The 20,003-nt window shown below is 35.0% G+C and overlaps 1 protein-coding gene across 1 annotated transcript in view; it reads right to left on the reverse strand.

The window, feature by feature from the left end:
• The window catches only part of LOC149409489 (solute carrier family 7 member 14), a 231,573-nt gene that overhangs the window by 31,747 nt on the left and 179,823 nt on the right, over window positions 1-20,003 (reverse strand). The window contains exons 5-10 of the mRNA XM_089649803.1: window positions 16,168-16,270; window positions 15,817-16,025; window positions 15,429-15,600; window positions 4,851-5,034; window positions 875-999; window positions 281-450 (exon numbers count right to left, since the gene is read on the reverse strand). Coding sequence (XP_089505929.1) covers window positions 281-450; window positions 875-999; window positions 4,851-5,034; window positions 15,429-15,600; window positions 15,817-16,025; window positions 16,168-16,270 — 963 coding nt within the window. The remainder of the gene's footprint in view (window positions 1-280; window positions 451-874; window positions 1,000-4,850; window positions 5,035-15,428; window positions 15,601-15,816; window positions 16,026-16,167; window positions 16,271-20,003) is intronic.

Below are 20,003 nucleotides of genomic sequence, written 5' to 3' on the forward strand. Positions count from 1 at the left end.
AATATAATTTAATAGATACCTTCAAATATAGAATATGTAACTAAACCCATGTCAGGCAGCGTTTCGATTCTGAACGGTGAATCCTAAACAGGGTGATACTGAGTATCTTCCACGCTTGAGTAAAGTGCAAAAAGTAGTGAAATGACAGTCCACGCCAGGTCTCGAACCCTAGACCTCTAGGTTCAAAGCCAAGAAGTCAACGGCACTGCCATGCAGACGGTGTGGTTATTAAAAGGAATAATACATGATGAGGCAGGAAAAATGAAAATTGTAAAAATACCCCTTTGTGGACGTTTAGAGACGATCCATCGACGTTGGTCTCCTTGACGGGGGTTCCCATGATGGGCGTGCGAAGACTTTGCGGTAGCAGCTCGATGAGGTTGGTGGAGTGCGGCTGGTAGCGGAGGATCAGCACGCACGTGGACACCAGAGTGTAGGCCAGCAGCGTTCCTGGAGACCAATCGTACGAACACTCAATACCTACGCTCCCGGGGTACGAATCTCGTAAGAAGCATCGACACACGACACACGAAACACACTGGAACACCCACAGTTAATCTAAACGCTCTTGGAACATAGTATATAACTGATTAGAATGAAATTATAATTAAAAGCAGATATTTGGTGCCTCTTGTTAATCCCATACCTGTACTTTTTAGTTCTTGATAGTCTTACAGTTTTCATTATCAGGTCAGATGGAAGTTTGTACCTAGCCTTGGGTGCTGAAGATTCATATAAAGATGTAAAATTAATACGAAAACTCATTGAAATTTGCTCACAATGGAGGAAGAGGAGAAACGATATGTTTCAAGGACTCAGAAAGAGAAGTAAAAGAATGTAACATGAAATGTACTGGAAAGATTTAATGACTTACCAATACTCATCATTTCCACAAGGACCTCCAGCCTGATGAAGAGGGACACCACTGCGGCGGCCATACCTGTGCTGAAGGTCGCTAGTACCGGCGTGCCCGTGGTAGGCAGGATGTGTGCCAGGCGCCTGAGTAACCAAACATGCTGTTAATAGGGCAGCAAACACACAGACCTACCAAACAGTCACTACCAATGTGATCATCATCTTCGATGGACTCTCTTTGTTGTTTATAGAATTAGTGCGAAATTCTACTGTCGCATAAAATAGAGAAGGCTTGCCCAGTGGCGGCGTAGGGTAGATTGGCACCCGGGGCTGTTTTGTATTGAGCACCCCTACTTAAAATAAAACACCGAATACTAAACATGCTTACGAGACTTTATTTTACTGAAATATTTGATGACATTATCAACATTTATTTTCCTGTCTCTTTCAATTGATAATCGAAAGATTGGTTAGTCGCGCTTGGCTCATTGTGGATCTTAAATAAGATTTTATTAATTTTAACTTTGAAAAGCTTCTTTCACATGAAGCCACTGAAACACAGATTGTCAAAAAAAATCTTAGACACAGCGCTAAACTTGGAACTGACTCAGAATAGCCCCATTTACAATTAATCTGAGGAGCTCCAATGTAGTCCATTAAACTGTTTCGTCGGCAGAAATGTTGGCGGCTTCTAAATGGCGCCTCAATCGTAATATCTCCAACACGATATCCTCTGCTGAAAATTCATCGTAAATTTTTAATAAATTTGTAACCATTCCACGAAGATCTCCTTCTGGTGATGTTACCAAAGTTTTTGTCTGAACAACACTAAATGTAACCAGAATAAAATCCATTGCCTTGTAACGATGGTCTAGTTCTTTGTAAAATCTATCGTGACAGTCTAACATTGCTCTCTGCAGCTCGTCTGGTAATTTAAGACCAGCATCTCGGGCCATTTCTCCGGGCATACGTTTAAGAAATCTCCTCCTTCCTCTTTTTCCTTCAATCGGAATGTCAAAGTCCTCACATATTTTTGTTGCGTAGCAAATAGCCTTTTCCACTATTTGATTGCGTTGACTTAATTTTAAGGACCTTAATGTTTATTACACTCTTTTCTAATGATAGCCCAGATGTTTGAATATACTTTTGCATCTGATTAACTTCTTCTAGTACTTCACACCAAAAGGAAAGATAGCAAAGAAAACTGAAGTCACACAAAGCTGGTATGAGTGTTGATGCTGCTTTCCTTGTCTCAACGTTTTCTTTACTGGTGTTGGGATCACACATATCTTCGAGTGTTGATACAAGCATCTCAAAATTATTCTTCAAAGGTTAAACAGCGTCGTGATGAGCACTCCATCTTGTCTCTGATAGCCGTTTAACGGACACGCCTACATTTTTCATTAATATTTCCCACCGATGTGTGGATGATGAAAAGAACGTGTAAACTCTTTCTACAGTTTTGAAAAGAGTTAAACTTGAAGAAAAGCTACCAAACGGTGTGCACTCCACATAAATTATGCAAATGATTTGCACAAGCCGAAAACAACGCTTTCGGATTGCGTCCTTTGATTTTTGCTTGTACACCACCATGAATTCCTGCCATGGTTGCAGCATTATCATATCCTTGGGCTCGACATAGATGTATGTCTAAATTATCACTCCCCAGCTGTGTAAGGATATTTTCAGTAAGATCAACTGCAGTCTTTCCAGCTATAGGGAAAAAACCTAGAAATGATTCCTTCACTTCAACTTGATTGCCTTGAATATTAACATATCTGATCACGTAACTCATCTGATCAACATGTGATTTATCTCGAGTGCTGTCAAAAATAGTTCCAAAATATTTGGCTTTTTTTATGTCGTTCACAGTGTTATCTTTCACCTCCTTCCCCAAAAGGTTTATGAACTCATTTTGAATGTCTTTGGACAAATATGAATCTACCCGTTTTCGGTTTATAAAGGTGGCATATTCAATTTTCAGCATGTGTTATTTTAGCACTGGGTCATATTTAGACAGTAGATTAACTAATTCTAAGAAATTTCCTCTATTATCTGATGTAACTCCCTCTCTATTCCCTCTAAAAGATAGATTTTGGCATGCCAGGAATATTACGGAGCATTTTAATTATGGAACTGCCTAAACGGGCGGATGACAGCTGTCAATTCAGTAAAAAGAAATGGAATTTCGTGGCAGCTCTCTAATTCGTCTGACTCCTTCTGCTACCATAGGAAGAAATATTTTATGGCGTCGTGTGACGGTAGAAAAGATAAGCGCTCGCGGTTCAAAAGATATCTGCTTGCGCTTTTATAGCTGTGTGTGACGCAGGTCTTATTTGGCTGCACAAGTGTGTTGTCGTTGTCACCCCTTGGTCCTTGGTACCCGGAGCGGACCGCCCCCCCCGCCCCCCCTTTACGCCGCCACTGGGCTTGCCATGGACTGTTGAATTCGCCATTCATATATTTTATCAGTGTGCAGAACACAAATTTATCATTTCAAATTCAACACGTTTCATTTTGAATGGTTGTGACCGGTTTGAAGATGTTGCGTGAGCGATGCGAGAAATTCTTTGACGTTCGAAAATATTATATTGAAAATCAAAAAAAAAAAATTGAAAAATATTGATTTTTACTACCCTAGGATCGTTTGCCATCAAACCCTCTTACAGAAGACAGTTTTTTTTCTTTTTTTTTTTACACGTAGGTTACATACACATTCGAAGAGTAAAAAAATACATACACATTTGAAGAATAAATTTTACTTGAAAAGAAATTCAGTATCTTGGTCACATCATGAGTGACAAGGGTGAAGTATGAATATCCAACTGATAATTATCGAGAAGATTGTTCGAACATGACCATATTGGGATCTCATTTTGCAGATCAGACAATGAAAAAGCATTCTGAATCGTTGTGAAGTTTATTGGTGTTCCAAACATGGGTTTTGTTATGAAGCAGTATTAATACTAAATATAAATATTATAATTGTTATTCACTCACAGTAGTATAATAAACACTGCTCTATAACATGATATATAACGCCGCAGTACAATCTGCATCAGTCGAGTACTAGATAATGATTTCCTAAATAATGAATTAATTAATAAGTGGATGAGTAGGGCAACACTGGAGGAACGAGTCGAGCGGGTTCCGTTTCCGGAAAGGTTCACTGGCAAGAAAACGGAGTTAGCACAGTCAACTAGATTCAAAATTAATTAGACAATGTCTTACTTCGGGCGGGTTCGCGGTGTTAAAGTTCTCTTGTATGAGATGTGGTTATTCAATTGAGAGTATATACTCGGTGTAATATGTCGGTGTTTATGATCTAAGTATAATAGCGTGATGAAACGCACATGATTGAGAATGAAAAGTAACCGTTATCGAGTTCATCGCAGTAATTGGATAACGCCGTTCATTATTCACATTGGTGAAAAGTAAATTGCGATTTCTTTGTCACCTGAGCTTAGCCGGAAAACAGCAAGTATTACCCGTGTCTTCAGAACCTCTCATCAGCATGGCTTCGACAGTGTCACGCTATCCAGCGAAGATAAAAACCGTTCCCTGATGGTTTTCTCCGTTACAATCAATGACGGCTAACGTAATCAGTGATTTATAGAATAGGATAGCTACCAAAACGGTCCATTGGTGAGTCATCTAATAACCCACCGTATTCTTAACTTTACTATCTTTGATAAAAATATATGTTCTAACTGATTCAATATGAATCCATTGCTTTCTTTACATCCTTATAAGCACGATTTACATAAGCATGCCCACGCACTGGGAATTCTGTTTCATATCCTGCTTTTCACGGACGTAATCTGGCAAGGGATTGCAGATTTTGGCGCACAGTGAAACACTGTAAGGCTCGTTATACCCTGAGAAATATACTCTTTACTATAAAACCACTTATCAATTTGTCACCCTAAATGATGATGACATTATCATACTATAGCATTAGGCAACTTATCTTATCAGATTGTATATGTAGTTACCTGAAGATGAGTCCGTCCTGTGCCATGGCGTACACGATGCGCGGCATGGGGAACATGGAGCCGAACATGGAGACCGTCAGGCCGGCCACCGCGCCCACTGCCACGAAGTACTTGCATTTATAGGCGCCTACCTGTCCGAACATCTCCACCAGCGCCGAGTCTTGGTCCACTTGGTCGTAAGGCACTGAAACACATTCATAATAGTCACACATTGTAATTATTTGTAACCGCAACCAAGTGGCAAGCGGAAGACACTCTCAGTATCGATCTAGTGAAAGTACATTAGGAATCCACAGGTTGCTTTAAATGCTTTAATATTTTTGGTGACCGTATTTGACGTGGGTTTTGCAGCAAGACCATAGACAAATTCTAACACCCTATATGTCATTTTCCAAAAAAATAACAAATAGACGCAAGTAATGCAGACGACTGTTTCTCAGTTATGTTTCGCAAGAACATCACTGTCGGAGGTATAAGCATAATAATATATTACTAGCAGTTAAAAACCCGCTCCGCGGGTTTTTTGCTGCTGGGCCCTGCGGGCAGCACTTAGTTGGGCTTCGCTCAGTTTAAGTGATACTAACAACAGTTACATTTAATAGATAGATATTGGGTCATTTACAGAGAGAGGGTGAGTATATATTGTTAAAACACGGAACAGGAAGGAGTTAGTGAATAATAACATGATCAATTTAGGCATAATAAGAATGACAGTTGTTTGAACAAATGAAATTTGATGTTAGATTTGAGATTATTTTAAATGAAACACTATTAATGACTACATGTCTACAACTGATATTAACTGTTATCGTACCTAATATAATTTGCTCATAGGAGACTTGCAGTGCTTAAATATATGTTACAACCGCCAATGTCTATAAATTGAATCAATATCGTATAGCTTGTCACAACAATTAAAGATAGTTATAACAAAGTTAACTGAAATAATAGATTATTACATATTGATTAGTTGTACCCGTGTTTATGAATAAAAGGAGGGTAATTGTGCGGTGAGATTAGCAGGTGTTAATTTTACTCCAACTGATAGTTATTCTTTACCTACAACTGTTACTGTATCTAATAATGTCTAAGTTAGATTATATATATACACCTTCATCAGGAGTGTAAAAATCTATATGTAAAGGTTGATTATTACAACATAGCGCCACTGAGGTGATATCTCACAAAAGCAGCGCTATGCAAATTGTCCAAAAAATATAATGTTTACATTTTACTGTGTACATATGCATTGATATACAACGGAAATAGATAAAATAATGTTATCCGATAAAACTTTATTTTATTAAAATCAAATAACTTAGTTAACATCACTTTATTATATACAACAAATACATATTTCATGAACGAAGTTCACCTCATAGTAAGTATAAGTATAATACACCGAAGTCAAAAATTAAATATAGTTTACAATTGGAAAGAAGAAGTGGAAGGATGGAAGAAGGGTAAGAGTAGGCTGGGTTTATAAGAATTAGGAATTACAATATCGTTAGACGGGAAAGACCAGTTAAGTGGGAAAATATTTAAAAGAGAGTTTATAGAAAAAATTTTGTTAATTAAATCTGCTTTTATATTAACATGTTTTCTAATTTCTAAATTATTTATTTGCGATGCTTTATATCCTGTGTAAAGTATTTTAAGAACGGAAAAAAAACAAATAGCATTTAACCATAAAACAAATAGTATTTAATAACTGTTATTCTAATAAATTGATAGTTGAAATACTAAATAAAAAAATTAAACATATTCTTTTCAAACGGTATATTTACCCTATTTCTAAAGATAGAAATAAACAATCGCGTAGAATTCTGTTTGTGGATAACGATACTTCTAAAATTATAAATAAAACATTCCTGATACTATTAAACCGGGGTTTTACACTAATAACAATGAAGAAATATATTCTTAATAATAAAGATAGCGAAAATGAAACAAAATAATCGGGAGTTAAAAACTAAATTGGGATGATTGTAATTTCTTTTACAAAGGTAGAACCAATAGAAACTTTGAAGTCAGAACTAAAAAAAAATATCAGGGCTCTAAATGGAAATAGTGAATCTGAGTTTGCAAATCTTTTGAATAATGATCACACTTTCGATAAAAAATCAGGTCTTAAAATACTTCACTCAGAATAAAAGCATCGCAAATAATAATTTTGAAATTTTTGAAATTAGAAAAGATGTCAATATAAAATCACATATAATTAATAAGTAAAAAAAAATATTAATAATAATGAAAAATGCCATTGCAAAGTCATAAGCTTCCAGAAGAAATCTTCTTATTAAACGCTTGTTAATGGTCAAGTAATTTTGCATAACTATGTGTATTTCATAGAAGTGTGTGCCAAGACCGAGTTGTTTGGCGGTCCGTCCTCTCTGCTTACCCCTGCGAGGAAACGGCGTGATGGTTAGTTAGTTATTTAGTTAGTTGTGTGTACTGTGAGCTGCATATTTAAATATTCGCGCCAGTCATTTGGTTCGTTCTTATACCGCCAGAGGTGCGCTCTGTCGGCCAACTGTTGCCACCGTGCGTATCGGCCATATTGAAGGAACGCGTGATTTTTTATAAACGTCAAACATAATCACGTAATTGTGGAAAACTTTCATTGCAATGTAATTAATCCAATGGATTACGAACTTTTAAAAATATATTTTCTTCGATATTATCCAAAAGTTATATGAGCATAAACGATATTTTTGAAGAAATATCGTATTACATGTGGCGGTCCTATTTCAGTATGAAATCGGGTCTTAATTTTAAGGTCTTATTTTTTTGGATCCGGTCGCCTGCAAACCGAAATGAACCTTACGGTTGCTTAAAATTGAGGGGCAGAGTGGTATTTTTTTGCCTGCAGACCCCCTATGCAGAATTTACCTGATACACACGATTTGAATTCTACCAATCAGAGGGCCTAAACCGTCTAGACGCTAGCGTAATAATATTATGGATATGGTATATGCCACAAAATTATCAGGACTGGGTCGTTTAGATACTCGCTAGTACCTAGATTGCATGCAGTTGGCAAAGTTTTATCAGAAGTAGTTGATGTGTTTAACTGCACGGAATGTAGTTACAAGAAGGATATAATAACATACCTCATAAATAAATATTAACGTTTAGCTTTCGTTATAAACTTTAAAAAAATCAATTATGTAAACTTACGAAGTTAACTAAATTTATCTAAATTATCAGAAAGGCGAAAAATATTTGATCTTCTTTTATTGTATAAAATTATTAATTCTATGTTTGACAGCCCTAACATTTTAATTTTGCTGTCACTACGTGAGCCTCCCAAACATACTAGATGGAATATTTTATTTCACAACAATAACTTTGTATTCAATTTAGTTATCGAGAGGGTACATAGGCTGGGCAATGAGTTTATGGATGTCACTGATATTTTTTTTCTAATTCCAGACCCGTAAAAATCCAAATCAATTCAGCAGTTTTCGGATCATGTAAATTTTTATTTTTATTTATTTATTGATACATTACTCTACAGTACTTTACATTTCAATTCAGCAACGTTGGCCTCACTGGGTTGTTCACCCGTGCTGAGGCCCCCATTTTAAAATATGCGAATTTATACATTTAAACAAAAAACAACATTAAAATAAAGATAAATTTACATCAAAAATAAAGATTAGAAATCAAAATCCAATTCTCACACCAAAATAAAAACATTAGAAGAGAATGGAAATCGGCAATTACAATGCTATGTGCTTGTGCGTGCCGCTTGCCTTATACATTTTTTGTGTTGCGTGTATATGTTTTATTCTCTTATGTTATAGAATTTTGGAAATATTGTCTTTTTTGTTCTTTAATCCATTTTTTTATTTTGTGTTTGAATTTATTTTTACTTTCCTCAATTTTTGTTTCAAGTGGAAGACTGTTGAATGCTTTAATTGCGTGGTATTTCTGGTGTCTTTGTCCAAAGGTAGTGTTTACCGTCGGAGTTTTTATGTTTTTTTTATACGCTTTTCTGACCGGTCTATTAGTGATATTTTGTGTTTGTTGGGGATTGTTTTTTTGGTCGAAAATGTAGTTTAGTAGAGTTTTAACATATAATTGGCGTATATCAAGTATGTCGCAGCTTTTAAATATTTGGTCTGTGTCGGTTAGCTTATGTTTTTTGAGTATTACCTTTAATATCGTTTTCTGTGCGATTTCTATTTGAGCGATAGCTGCGTTTGTTGCTCCTCCCCAAGCAATTATTCCATATTCTATTATTGATTGGCATAGTGCATAATATATTGTTTTCAATTGTTTTATTTTATATAGGTATGTTTCTTATATTTTGGAAAATGTGTATTGTTCTGAGGAGTCTATTTGTGATTTGTTTGATGTGATGTGTCCATCTAAGATTATGGTCAATTACGATTCCTAGATACTTTATTTGTTCTGTTTTTTCTAGAGGGGGGCAATCGCAGATGTTGGTGTTTATGCATTCGTGTATTTTTATGGTGTTTGTATTGTTTTTTGGCTGTCCTGTGTTGGTTATGCTGTACGTTGTGAATTTTGTTTTCGATATGTTTAGTGTGAGTGTATTTGAGTCCAACCATTTTTTCACTTGCGTGATTCCTAGATTCGCTATGTTATAAACCTTATTCCAATCCTTAGATTTAAATAGTAAAACTGTGTCGTCTGCGTAACTAATTATTTCTCCATCTATTTCCATGCTGCAAAGTTCATTTATGTAAATTGTGAAAAGAACGGGCCCTAGTATGCTTCCTTGTGGAACTCCATGTGTAATCGGCAGTGGTTTGCTAGTATAGTTATTAATTTTGACTTGCTGTGTTCTGTCGCTCATGTAACTTTTTAATAGTTGTAGTTCTTTGTCTTTGATACCCATATTTTCTAATTTTTTAAAAAGTGTTTTGTGGCATATTGAATCAAAGGCTTTAGCCAAATCTAGATATATCGCTATGCATTTAAACCCTTGATCTAAGTTGCTATGTATATAATCTATTGTACTTGCTAAAGCTTCTTTTGTGCTCCTTTTTTCTCTAAATCCGTATTGTTTGTCCGAGATTAATTTGTTTTCTTCCAGGTGTTTTATTATTTGGTTTTTTAATAGTCTTTCGAAAATCTTTGATAGAGAGTTTAACAAAGTGATTGGTCTATAGTTAGTTATTTCCGTTTTATCTCCGTATTTATAAATAGGGATTACCAGTCCTTTTTTAAGAGTATTAGGAAAGCAGGCATGTGTTATGCTAAGGTTGATTAGGTGTGTTATAGGTTTTAATATTTCATTTTTTATTATTTTAATGCAATCCGTTGTTATCTCATCTAATCCAGGAGCAATCCGGTTTTTTAATGTATTTATTATTTTGTTAATTTCCATTTCCGAACTTGTTTTTAATATAAATCTGTGTTGTGTTGGTTGGGTATCGATGTTTGATCTGTTTGTTTGTGTTAGTGTGTTTGTGCTGTGTTTTTTACGATTCGCTAAAACTTTCCCTATAGTTGCAAAAAAGTTATTGACGTGGTAATAATAAATAATAATATAAATAACGAGTAGGTAATCATAATTTAAGCATAACATGCTTAATTAAATATACATAATATATTTTTTAATTTATTTTTATTTTGTATTACACGTATATAAGAGTTTCTTTAAAAGTTAATTGAGATAATAATTTAATTTAAGTTTACTGTATTTTATGCTTTATTATTTATGTTTTACTGTTGTTTTAAATTTATGTTGTGATCTTAATGTAAAAGCCCAGTAGGACATTGATAAATAAATAAATAAATAATAATATGTCTACAGACATGCCAAGGTATGTGTTCAACTCTAATTAAGCGAGCCATATGCGTTGTAGGGTCGTATTTACCAAGTCATCCATTTCCTTTGATTACCCCAATAATAAGTTTGTTACATACATACTCGTTCATGCATTCTGGGTGAACCTTCACAAAACTGCTCTGAACGTTAAATTGCATATGTGGCCAAAAGCATGGTAGTAAGAAGCTAGGCTTCTTACTGCCATAGTTAAAAGGGACGCTGAATGCGGTAGGCAGGCACCGCTCTAAGTCGACTAGGTGTTGTATGAACGTACGAGTAGTTAGAGTTTGACTTCCACCACGATGAAGTTAGATAGCATTTCACTACGCCTTTTTTATGATGACGCCGCATTTTGCATTTTGAATTGTAAATGGGCAACGCCTACCTCTTTTAGTTTTCATAAAGTTCGTATAGAGTCACCGTCGTCCTAATTATAAGAGAATTTAATTAGTTTGCTACATCTGTTGACGATAAAAGAAAACATTGAAAAATGTATCTAATATCAGAACCAATATGTGTCCATTACTTAACATGCCGGTGATTTTCAAACTGTGGGAATTATTTCTGTTCTTATTAATTTTATATTATAATGTAACTCATAAATATATTTGCAAATATTTTATACTTTTATCAAATTTTACCAAAGTTGGACAAAGTTGCCAAAACAAAAGTCGCCATGCATTTAACGGCTACGCGTAGTAAGGGTCGACGAGTCGTTAGGTATTTGGTTCTTGATAAATAAACTTTTACACGAATACTTTACTGAACGGACGCGCGCGGGAGATAAAATGCCCATAATTCTCAAACTACGGATATTACGAATTTAATTAATTAAATCTTTTTATATTAAATTAAAATAACTCATGTAAAGATACATACTTTTAAAAAATGAATACATATTTAAATATTTCTCCTGTAAAGTTAAAAACAATTTAAAAAAAAAAATTAAGGTTTTTCCTATAAGATTTATGTATAAATATATTAAACCTACTTTTGTTTACATAACATACACGTATATTATATATACTTATAATAATTACATATTTTAAAAATATTTTTTATTGTTTTAAGCTTCTTTATATCAACAGGGTTTGAACACTAGGTTCCTCCTAAGAACTTGTAAAACAGAAGACTTTTTGTAATTATTTATTTATTCATTTAAACAGTACAATAATTTTAAAGAGTTATCTAATATGTTTGCATTATAACATTATGAACTACAATCTACCATACTTTACCCCATTACGACGTATATGTGCTAACGGAAAATCGGCTCTACTCGGAAATAAAATCAACAGAACTCGGACTTAAGGCGAAGCTTAATTAATGATAAATAGTGATTTTCCATTAATCTTTATAACGAATTTGTTTACATTATAAATACAAAATAATATGCTTTATATAAAATGATGTTTTTCTTATCTTTTCCCTTGAGGAGAATTCAAATAAAAAAAATTTACTCAATATAAAATATAAATGTAAGCTACTAAAAATGTATTTATTCAATAAAAATGTATGAATGCACAAATGAATCAACTTAAAAAAATAATATATTATGGTTAAGATTATCTGTGACAGTTTCCGTTGATTAATTTTTTGCGTACTTATAAATTTTTATACAAAATAAATAAAAACCACTTTTGCGCATGAAATCGAGCGTTTTTTGACTCAATTTTCCAAGCAATTTTAATAACTATTGCCTGTGTATTCGTCACAAAATAAGGCAAAGCAAGAATATACATATTTTTGGCTTGTAGCTTCCTCTTAAGACGCGGCATTCTGCAATTCGAATTGTAGATGGGCGACGCCCACCACTTTTATTTGTCATAGAGTTAGATACATACTAATAATACTTAATTAAAAAGTTACCAATCCTTTGTGTTTTTTCCTATAGAACAATATTTTTCCATAGAATAATATTTATTTATCCTTTATTTTATAAACTTATTTACCTGAAATCGACCTTAAAGCGTTAGAATTTCGAAAAATTAACATTTTATTTTTTACTTGTATAATCACGCAGAATTACTTGTGTGGAGTTACGTAACAAAAACATCATCATCATTTAATGGCCAATACAAAACAAACTTACTCGGTGTTTCCAGTTATCAATGCATTAAATATGTCTTTAAATGGACGCATTCTAAAAAATAATAAAAAGTATAAAATTATAAAAACAACTTGAAAAGTTGAATATGTTTTGTAATACAGAGTTGTCCCTTGAGGATAATTTCTAATACTCGATTTTATGCTTTACTTCACTTTTTTTCTTTTTTAAATAAAAATTGAATTTCATAAAGATATTTGTAAATTTTATAAAAGTATACGTGAAAGATACATTTGAATTAAATATGTTTTTCAAAATATTTTTGTTTGTTTTAAACCACTTTATTTTGCTATATACGTCGACCGGTTTCGGTTGATCTCAACCTACTACTATTTCTAATGCTTCTTAATTATTAAGGCGTATTCCTATTTTATTTTTATGTATAATTTTGACTGCCTTATTTTTATCAAAAGTATGGTTAGTATTAATTTAATGTTCGGCAACGTCTGAATAACCAGTATTTGTTAAACATCTGACGTGTTTTACTCTAATATTTATGTTATACGCAGTTTTCCCAATATATATTGCCAGGCAATCGTTGCAATTAAGTTTGTAGATACCAGAGTGGTAAAAAAGGAGTGCGGAATTCATTCAAGAAATAATCTCACAGTTTTAAAACAATCAGCTTCCATTGCCTTGTAGCAAACGAATTTTTGGCGAATCGTGAAAAACGGTATACTTATGTACACAAGCCGCGGCCTTTGGAAATTTCATTTATGTTTGTTTTTTATTTCACATTTTTGAAAAACAATATTATTTAACCGATAAATGCAATATTCACGTTAAATAAGGTATTCAAATATTTGAAATTAAATATTATTTACAATAAATCACGTAATTTTAGATGCCAAAATTTTTGACACACGTCCACTATGCCTGCCGTCTGTGCGGGACTGACGAATGTTTGAAATGGTCTTATGCAAATCCGAATGTTAGAGAGAGCGCGCTAATATTTAAAGCGATTGAAATGCACACACGTAAGCGACTGCTGTGAAAATATTTAATAAAACAAGACTCATTTAAAATTGAGCAAAAATCTCTCATCTTAGTTTTATTTGCATTTAAACATACACTCTAATTTTTTATCATTCCTTTAACATATTAAATAACAGAACAAAACGTGTTTTTAATAAGTTTCGGAGCTTACTTTGCGATTTTTTTCTATCGAGGGAATTTCATATATTTAACGTTTCGGCAAAACCAATGTATAGATATCTTCAAAAATAAGATTTTTTTTTTTGAACTTCAAGACTTAAGGAGTTAGCGAGAAACTAGTTATAAATCGGTAGAAATTGAGAATGCCGAGTCTTAATTGAAAATTATTGTTTAACACAAACAATTAGAGATAATTTTGTACAATGTAATGTGATATAATACAATGACTATGCAATATATAGTCCCCCTCAGCACAGGATCTCCTAATGAGGAGGACTTCAATGATCTGTTTTAATTTTATATATATTTTTTTTTTCATGTGCCATACAAAAATGTACCTAATTATTTAAAAAAGTAACTAAATAAAAAAATAAAAAAATGTCATATGCTTTTGGAAGCTACGAAGAAAGAAAAATCTGAAATAGCCACTTTGCAAACAAAATATTCTGAATTTCAAGATATTTATTACGAAATACAGTCAAATCATAGTGAATTGTTTCCAAAAAACTTCGAAAATTATTTGGAAAATAAAAGTGTTACAAAGAATTCGAATATTTTACTACCGAAAGTTAAATTGATAAATTTTCTGAAATTTCAACCGAACGGGTAAATTACACAAATACTTTTGATTCGTTAATACATTCAAATAATACGTTAAATCCTGTACAAAAGATGCATTATTTAATTAGTAGTTTATTTGGAGAAGCATTTATTTGTGTTAAACATTTATATGTGTGGGTCATGATGGGTAACCCCCAATTGGGATGTATTACGAGGCTAAAGTAAGGGGAGTGAGCGGAGAAGGTTATGGGAAAGGTTGAATAGTACTAAGCTATTCAAAGGTAAATAACGAACGAGAGTTTCAAGTACCTGGTGTGAGTCATGATGGGTCATCCCCAATCGGGGTGTATTATGAGGTTAAAGTAAGGGGAGTGAGCGGAGAAGGTAATAGGAAAGGGTGGAAAGTACTAAGCTATTCAAAGGTAAATACCGGTTCCAAGTACCTGGGTGTGGGTCATGATGGGTCATCCCCAATCGGGGTGTATTACGAGGCTAAAGTAAGGGGAGTGAGCGGAGAAGGTTATGGGAAAGGTTGAATAGTACTAAGCTATTCAAAGGTAAATACCGAACGAGAGTTTCAAGTACCTGGTGTGAGTCATGATGGGTCATCCCCAATTGGGGTGTATTATGAGGTTCAAGGAAGGGGAGTGAGCTAAAAACGATTTTAATTTCGACCCACTACTCTAAGATGTGCGATTCCGGTCACGGGAATTAATTTACTTCCAAATATCATTGCGCTTATCCATTTCTACTTTCTTGGGAGTAAGTATAACTAACTGAGTATATGTTTATTTTGTGGAGGTTTGACATCAATAAATAAGATCTACGAATACCTAATTCATATTATCATGATCACTTGAGACAGACAGCGAGAGTGCACGATGACCACGACCCGTGAGGCGAGACGCCATGGAAGCATAAGAGCAAAAAGAATAAGAAGAAGACTAACCAATTAGAGTAAGCATCATGGAGGTGGTGACATAGGCCACTAGGATGATGGCCAGGCTAGTGACGATGGCCATAGGGATACTACGCTTGGGGTTCGTGGCCTCCTCGCCGGTCGTGGCGATTATGTCGAATCCGATGAAAGCATAGAAGCAAGTGGCTGCACCGGTGAACACCTGAATAAGAAAAAAACGGAAATAATGTACTTCGCGTAAAACATTCCACATCCCGAATGGATTGTTAATAAATACATTTACAGGGCACTTAGTGGTAGCACTAAGGAGTTTAAAGTTGAATATACAAATTCAATTTAGGAGACAATACATAGTTCTTAAAAATCAAGAACAGACACCGTGAAGGCATTAATGTAAGTGAACAATTTGTTTACTAACTCCACTCCAACCGTAAGGCAAGAATCCCTTGTGTTCAGTCCAGTTGTCGGTGCTGACGTAGAATAGGCCAGCGCCCATGATGAACACCCACACGCAAAGGTTGATGACGTTAAGCACGTTGTTGAAGATCAGCGACTTTTTCACCCCGGCGGCCATCAGCACCGTCATCAGGATAGTAATGACACAGGCGATGAGGTCCGGGGGGCGTCCTGCGAACACGCACAAATATTAAGTTATCTACTAATTTACTGCTACCCCTTGAAGATTATGTTGAGGGTGAACCTTCTGCTAGAATTCCTCATAGATTGGCTCACGATAGACTTTTAGGACAATAATGGAGCAGCAACTCACCGAATATGGTTCCCAGCGAGCTGGCTATCCCGCTACTGATGACCCCGTTGGAGAGAGCGTCGAAGCACGCGCTCAGGGCGCATGCGCACGCGCTGGTCCCGATCTGTGAAAACATCATCAATATTAAATCTACTTGAATTGCTGAAATGCGACTAAACTATATAATGATCTTCAAAATAAAAAAATACCAAAGAGATAAACAAGATTAAAAACAACATCAAAATATGCCTAAACACTAGAAAATTAAAAAAAAAACATGACTACTGCGTAAGTAAATAAATAAGTATAGCACTATCACAACGGCCTACAGTCAGCCTGGAACAGGAATCTTTCGTGAGGAGAACTATCAATAAACCATTTTACTGAAGTCAATTATAAAATATAAAGAAAAAAACTTCTTTGTGCGTATGTGTGTGATATTTTATAAATTAGAATTGATTAATGCGTTTAAAAATAACATTTTTAGTTTTTTTTAATGATAGTAAAAATGCTTTTATGCAACGCAATACATATACGTACATCCCCAATTTACCGTGCTCTTCACACTTTCAATAATATTTGTCTAAACTCCGTATCTAACACCGTCTTAAAGTTTAAAGTGCAATCATTTTAATATTATAATAAATTATATACGTACACTTGCACATACCTGTACACTAGTAACACATACGAGACATTACCTAGATAAGATCATCCCACTGTCGACTGTTAACTGTTACCTCTCACAAGTTTCTACATATATATAGTGTTAAATCATGCTAAGTGAGTGTAATCTTAGCATCCCAGCAAATAAGAAAGTCACCTGCCCCACTGTCGACTGAACACTGGAACGTGACGCAAGTTTCCCATTAAATTAATCCTTAACAGTTGATTACTAAACTTCAACTTATTTTTCACGCCAAGAAAATATAACCGCAGTCCTGTCAGAAAATGTAATCTGTTACGTTGGAGTGTTTTCCGCTGAAACAGAAACGATTACAATATGAATAATTACTTCAGCAGTTCGTGACATCCGGGAAGGATACATTTCCAGATCGCCACGGGTCTGCCATACTCGTATAGTAATGTGTACTGCTACAATCACCAGTAAGTCATTATGATAGGCAACAGCGTGGGAAGGTGTAACAGCGTTGTCGTGGGAAGGTGTAACAGAAGGTGGAACAGCATTCTGACAAAAGGACTTCGTGCTAGTTGAACTGTGATTTCTAGTCTTTTTTCCCAATTGCATATTATGTTATATAAACCAAAACTAATTTTATTAATTCATCTTCATTACGCCAGACTTAGGCCAGGCGTAATATAATAGTAATAATTTATATGTTTCATTTCACATAATATGCTTAATAAGTTATAATTGCTATATTCCAGGGTGGTAGATTCTCTCAACAGCGCCCTGTTATTCACCAGGTGGTGGATGTTGTATTAATGGTGGTATTCACCACCATTCTGAATGACACAGTGTCCTTCCTCTTTTCCATCGCACCTTACTTCAGCCTCTCAACTTATCTCTATTGGGGATGTCATGCTCCAACAGTTGGGACTCCGGATTTTTGTTCTTTGTTAAGTAAAAATATTATAAATGAATAATAAAATTAAAAGAAATACGTTAAGCATATACAAAGATAGGTTTGTGCTTATGACGAGATTTGAATGGAGGCGTTAGCTTGTGATGGACGCGGAGTGTACGGGACATTATTGTAGTTATTCATAAGTACCTAAATAATAATAATATTATAGGTTCATGTAGTGTGTGATGAGCACGGCAAGTGTACGTAGTACTACTAACAATTATCTAAAATAATGTAATTAGTAATAATAATTTATGACAGTCCGATTCGAGCCGCGGTCAACAGTGGTTGTGTGTACCTTACTATTGCATAGTGCCATTCGCCCGTTCCTGCGCCGCGTACAGATAAGAGATTATTGTTACATTTTATTTAATTTTGTTTATCGTATACCTATTTGTTTGCATTCCTGCTTACGGCTTTTGTTTGTACAGTCAATGAAATAGACTGCGTATTATTTTTTCAGTTTAATTTTTAAAAGTATTTTTATAGTTTTTTTTATATAATGGAGGAACACGAGGATAGGCCTCCCGACCCAGGGTCGATATTGGATTTTTCTGATTCGGAATCTAATACGAGCCAGGTTTCTGTTACGCTCCCATCTCGAAAACGACGACCATCGCGTAGCCTTCACATTCCATCGAAAGTTAAATCTATGCCACCGATTCAACAAACCTCGACCTCTAACGACCTTAACACAAATAGTAACATCCAGCCAAGTACTTTAACTAGCAATAATGCAAAAAGTACTGACTTACTTTATCCTGCTTCAGCTTCCGGTCCATTTATCGTTAGTGTTCAGAGAGCTGAACAGGGAAAACTTATTCATCCTATAGATTTTGGAAAATTCGTATTTGACTCAAAAAATAAAAACCTTGGTATTGTTAACGGTTCAATTAAACCGGAAGGGCGATATAAATTATCTATCGAGTTTAACACTGCCGCTTCCGCAAATGGATTTGTAAAAAAAATTGACTCGCTCTCAAATCATAAATATAAATCGTTTATCCCTACATTTAACCTTTCGAGAATGGGTCTTGTGCGAGGAATTCCCGCGGATATCCCAGAGGCTGAAATTGTTGATGCTTTGAATAATTCTCATGGAACCCCGAAAGTATTAAAAGCACGTCGACTGAACTACAAGGATTCTACTGATGGAAACACGATTTGGAAACCTTCCCAGTCTGTTGTTGTTACATTTGAGGGACAATCCCTACCGCCTCGTGTGTTAATTTATTATACCTCGCTTCCCGTCGAAGTTTATAAATTTCCAACAATTCAATGTTTCAATTGCTGCCGGTTCGGACATTCGAAATCCGTATGCCGCTCCCCCCCACGTTGTTACTATTGCGGAGAAGGTCACCCATTTGATCAATGTCCGAAATCTTCCAATGATCCCATTTGCATTAACTGTTCGGGTGCACATACCGCGGTCAGTCTAGCCTGTCCGGAATTAACAAGACAGAAGAATATAAAACATAAAATGGCTACCGACAACATTTCGTACTTCCAGGCCTCAAAGTTAATCTCTCCTGCGAAAAAATCATTCGCAGAGATGACATCGTCCTCAGCTCCTTTCCAAACAACCACCTTTTTAAATTCAACGTCATCTTCTCACAGAGAAACCATTCTCAAGCCAGTCAAACCCAACCCAAAATATACACCTTACCTTGATAAAAAACAATTGAATAATATTTTGGCCAGCCCGAATGGGAATGCCAAATCCCAGACGCCCAATGGGTGTGCCATTAATGGCAATACTTCCCCTCCTGCTCTCCCCGAAATAATGAATAATAATTCTTTTATACAAACATTAATTACCCTTTTAATTTCTATCCTCACAAACAACAATACTGTACCGTCCAACGCTGCCGATTTCATTAAATCTTTATTATCTTGCCTCCCCAATGGCTCCGAAACTGAACAAAATTCTTCAGTGGAACAGTAGAAGCCTCTTCGCTAACAAATCTGACCTAATTCAATTACTCGACGAACACGACGTTTCAGTAGCCGCCATTTCTGAAACGTGGTTAAAACCCTCCTTTCATTTAAGAATTCCAGGTTATTATTGTCTCAGACACGACAGACCAGATGGTAAAGGCGGCACGGCTCTGATAATCCATAATTCTATCCCGTTTAAACAAATTAATATTCATACTCCCTCCGACGATATCCAGATAATAGCAGCTGTCTTATCTGATATCACAATATTGTCAATATATATTCCTCCCTCTACGACTTTTATTGAAAATGAATGGGCACCAATCTTAA

The sequence above is a fragment of the Hesperophylax consimilis genome, chromosome 31 (assembly GCF_061612785.1).
Source record: "Hesperophylax consimilis isolate HC1 chromosome 31, BYU_Hcon_1.0, whole genome shotgun sequence".
Lineage (NCBI taxonomy): Eukaryota > Metazoa > Arthropoda > Insecta > Trichoptera > Limnephilidae > Hesperophylax > Hesperophylax consimilis.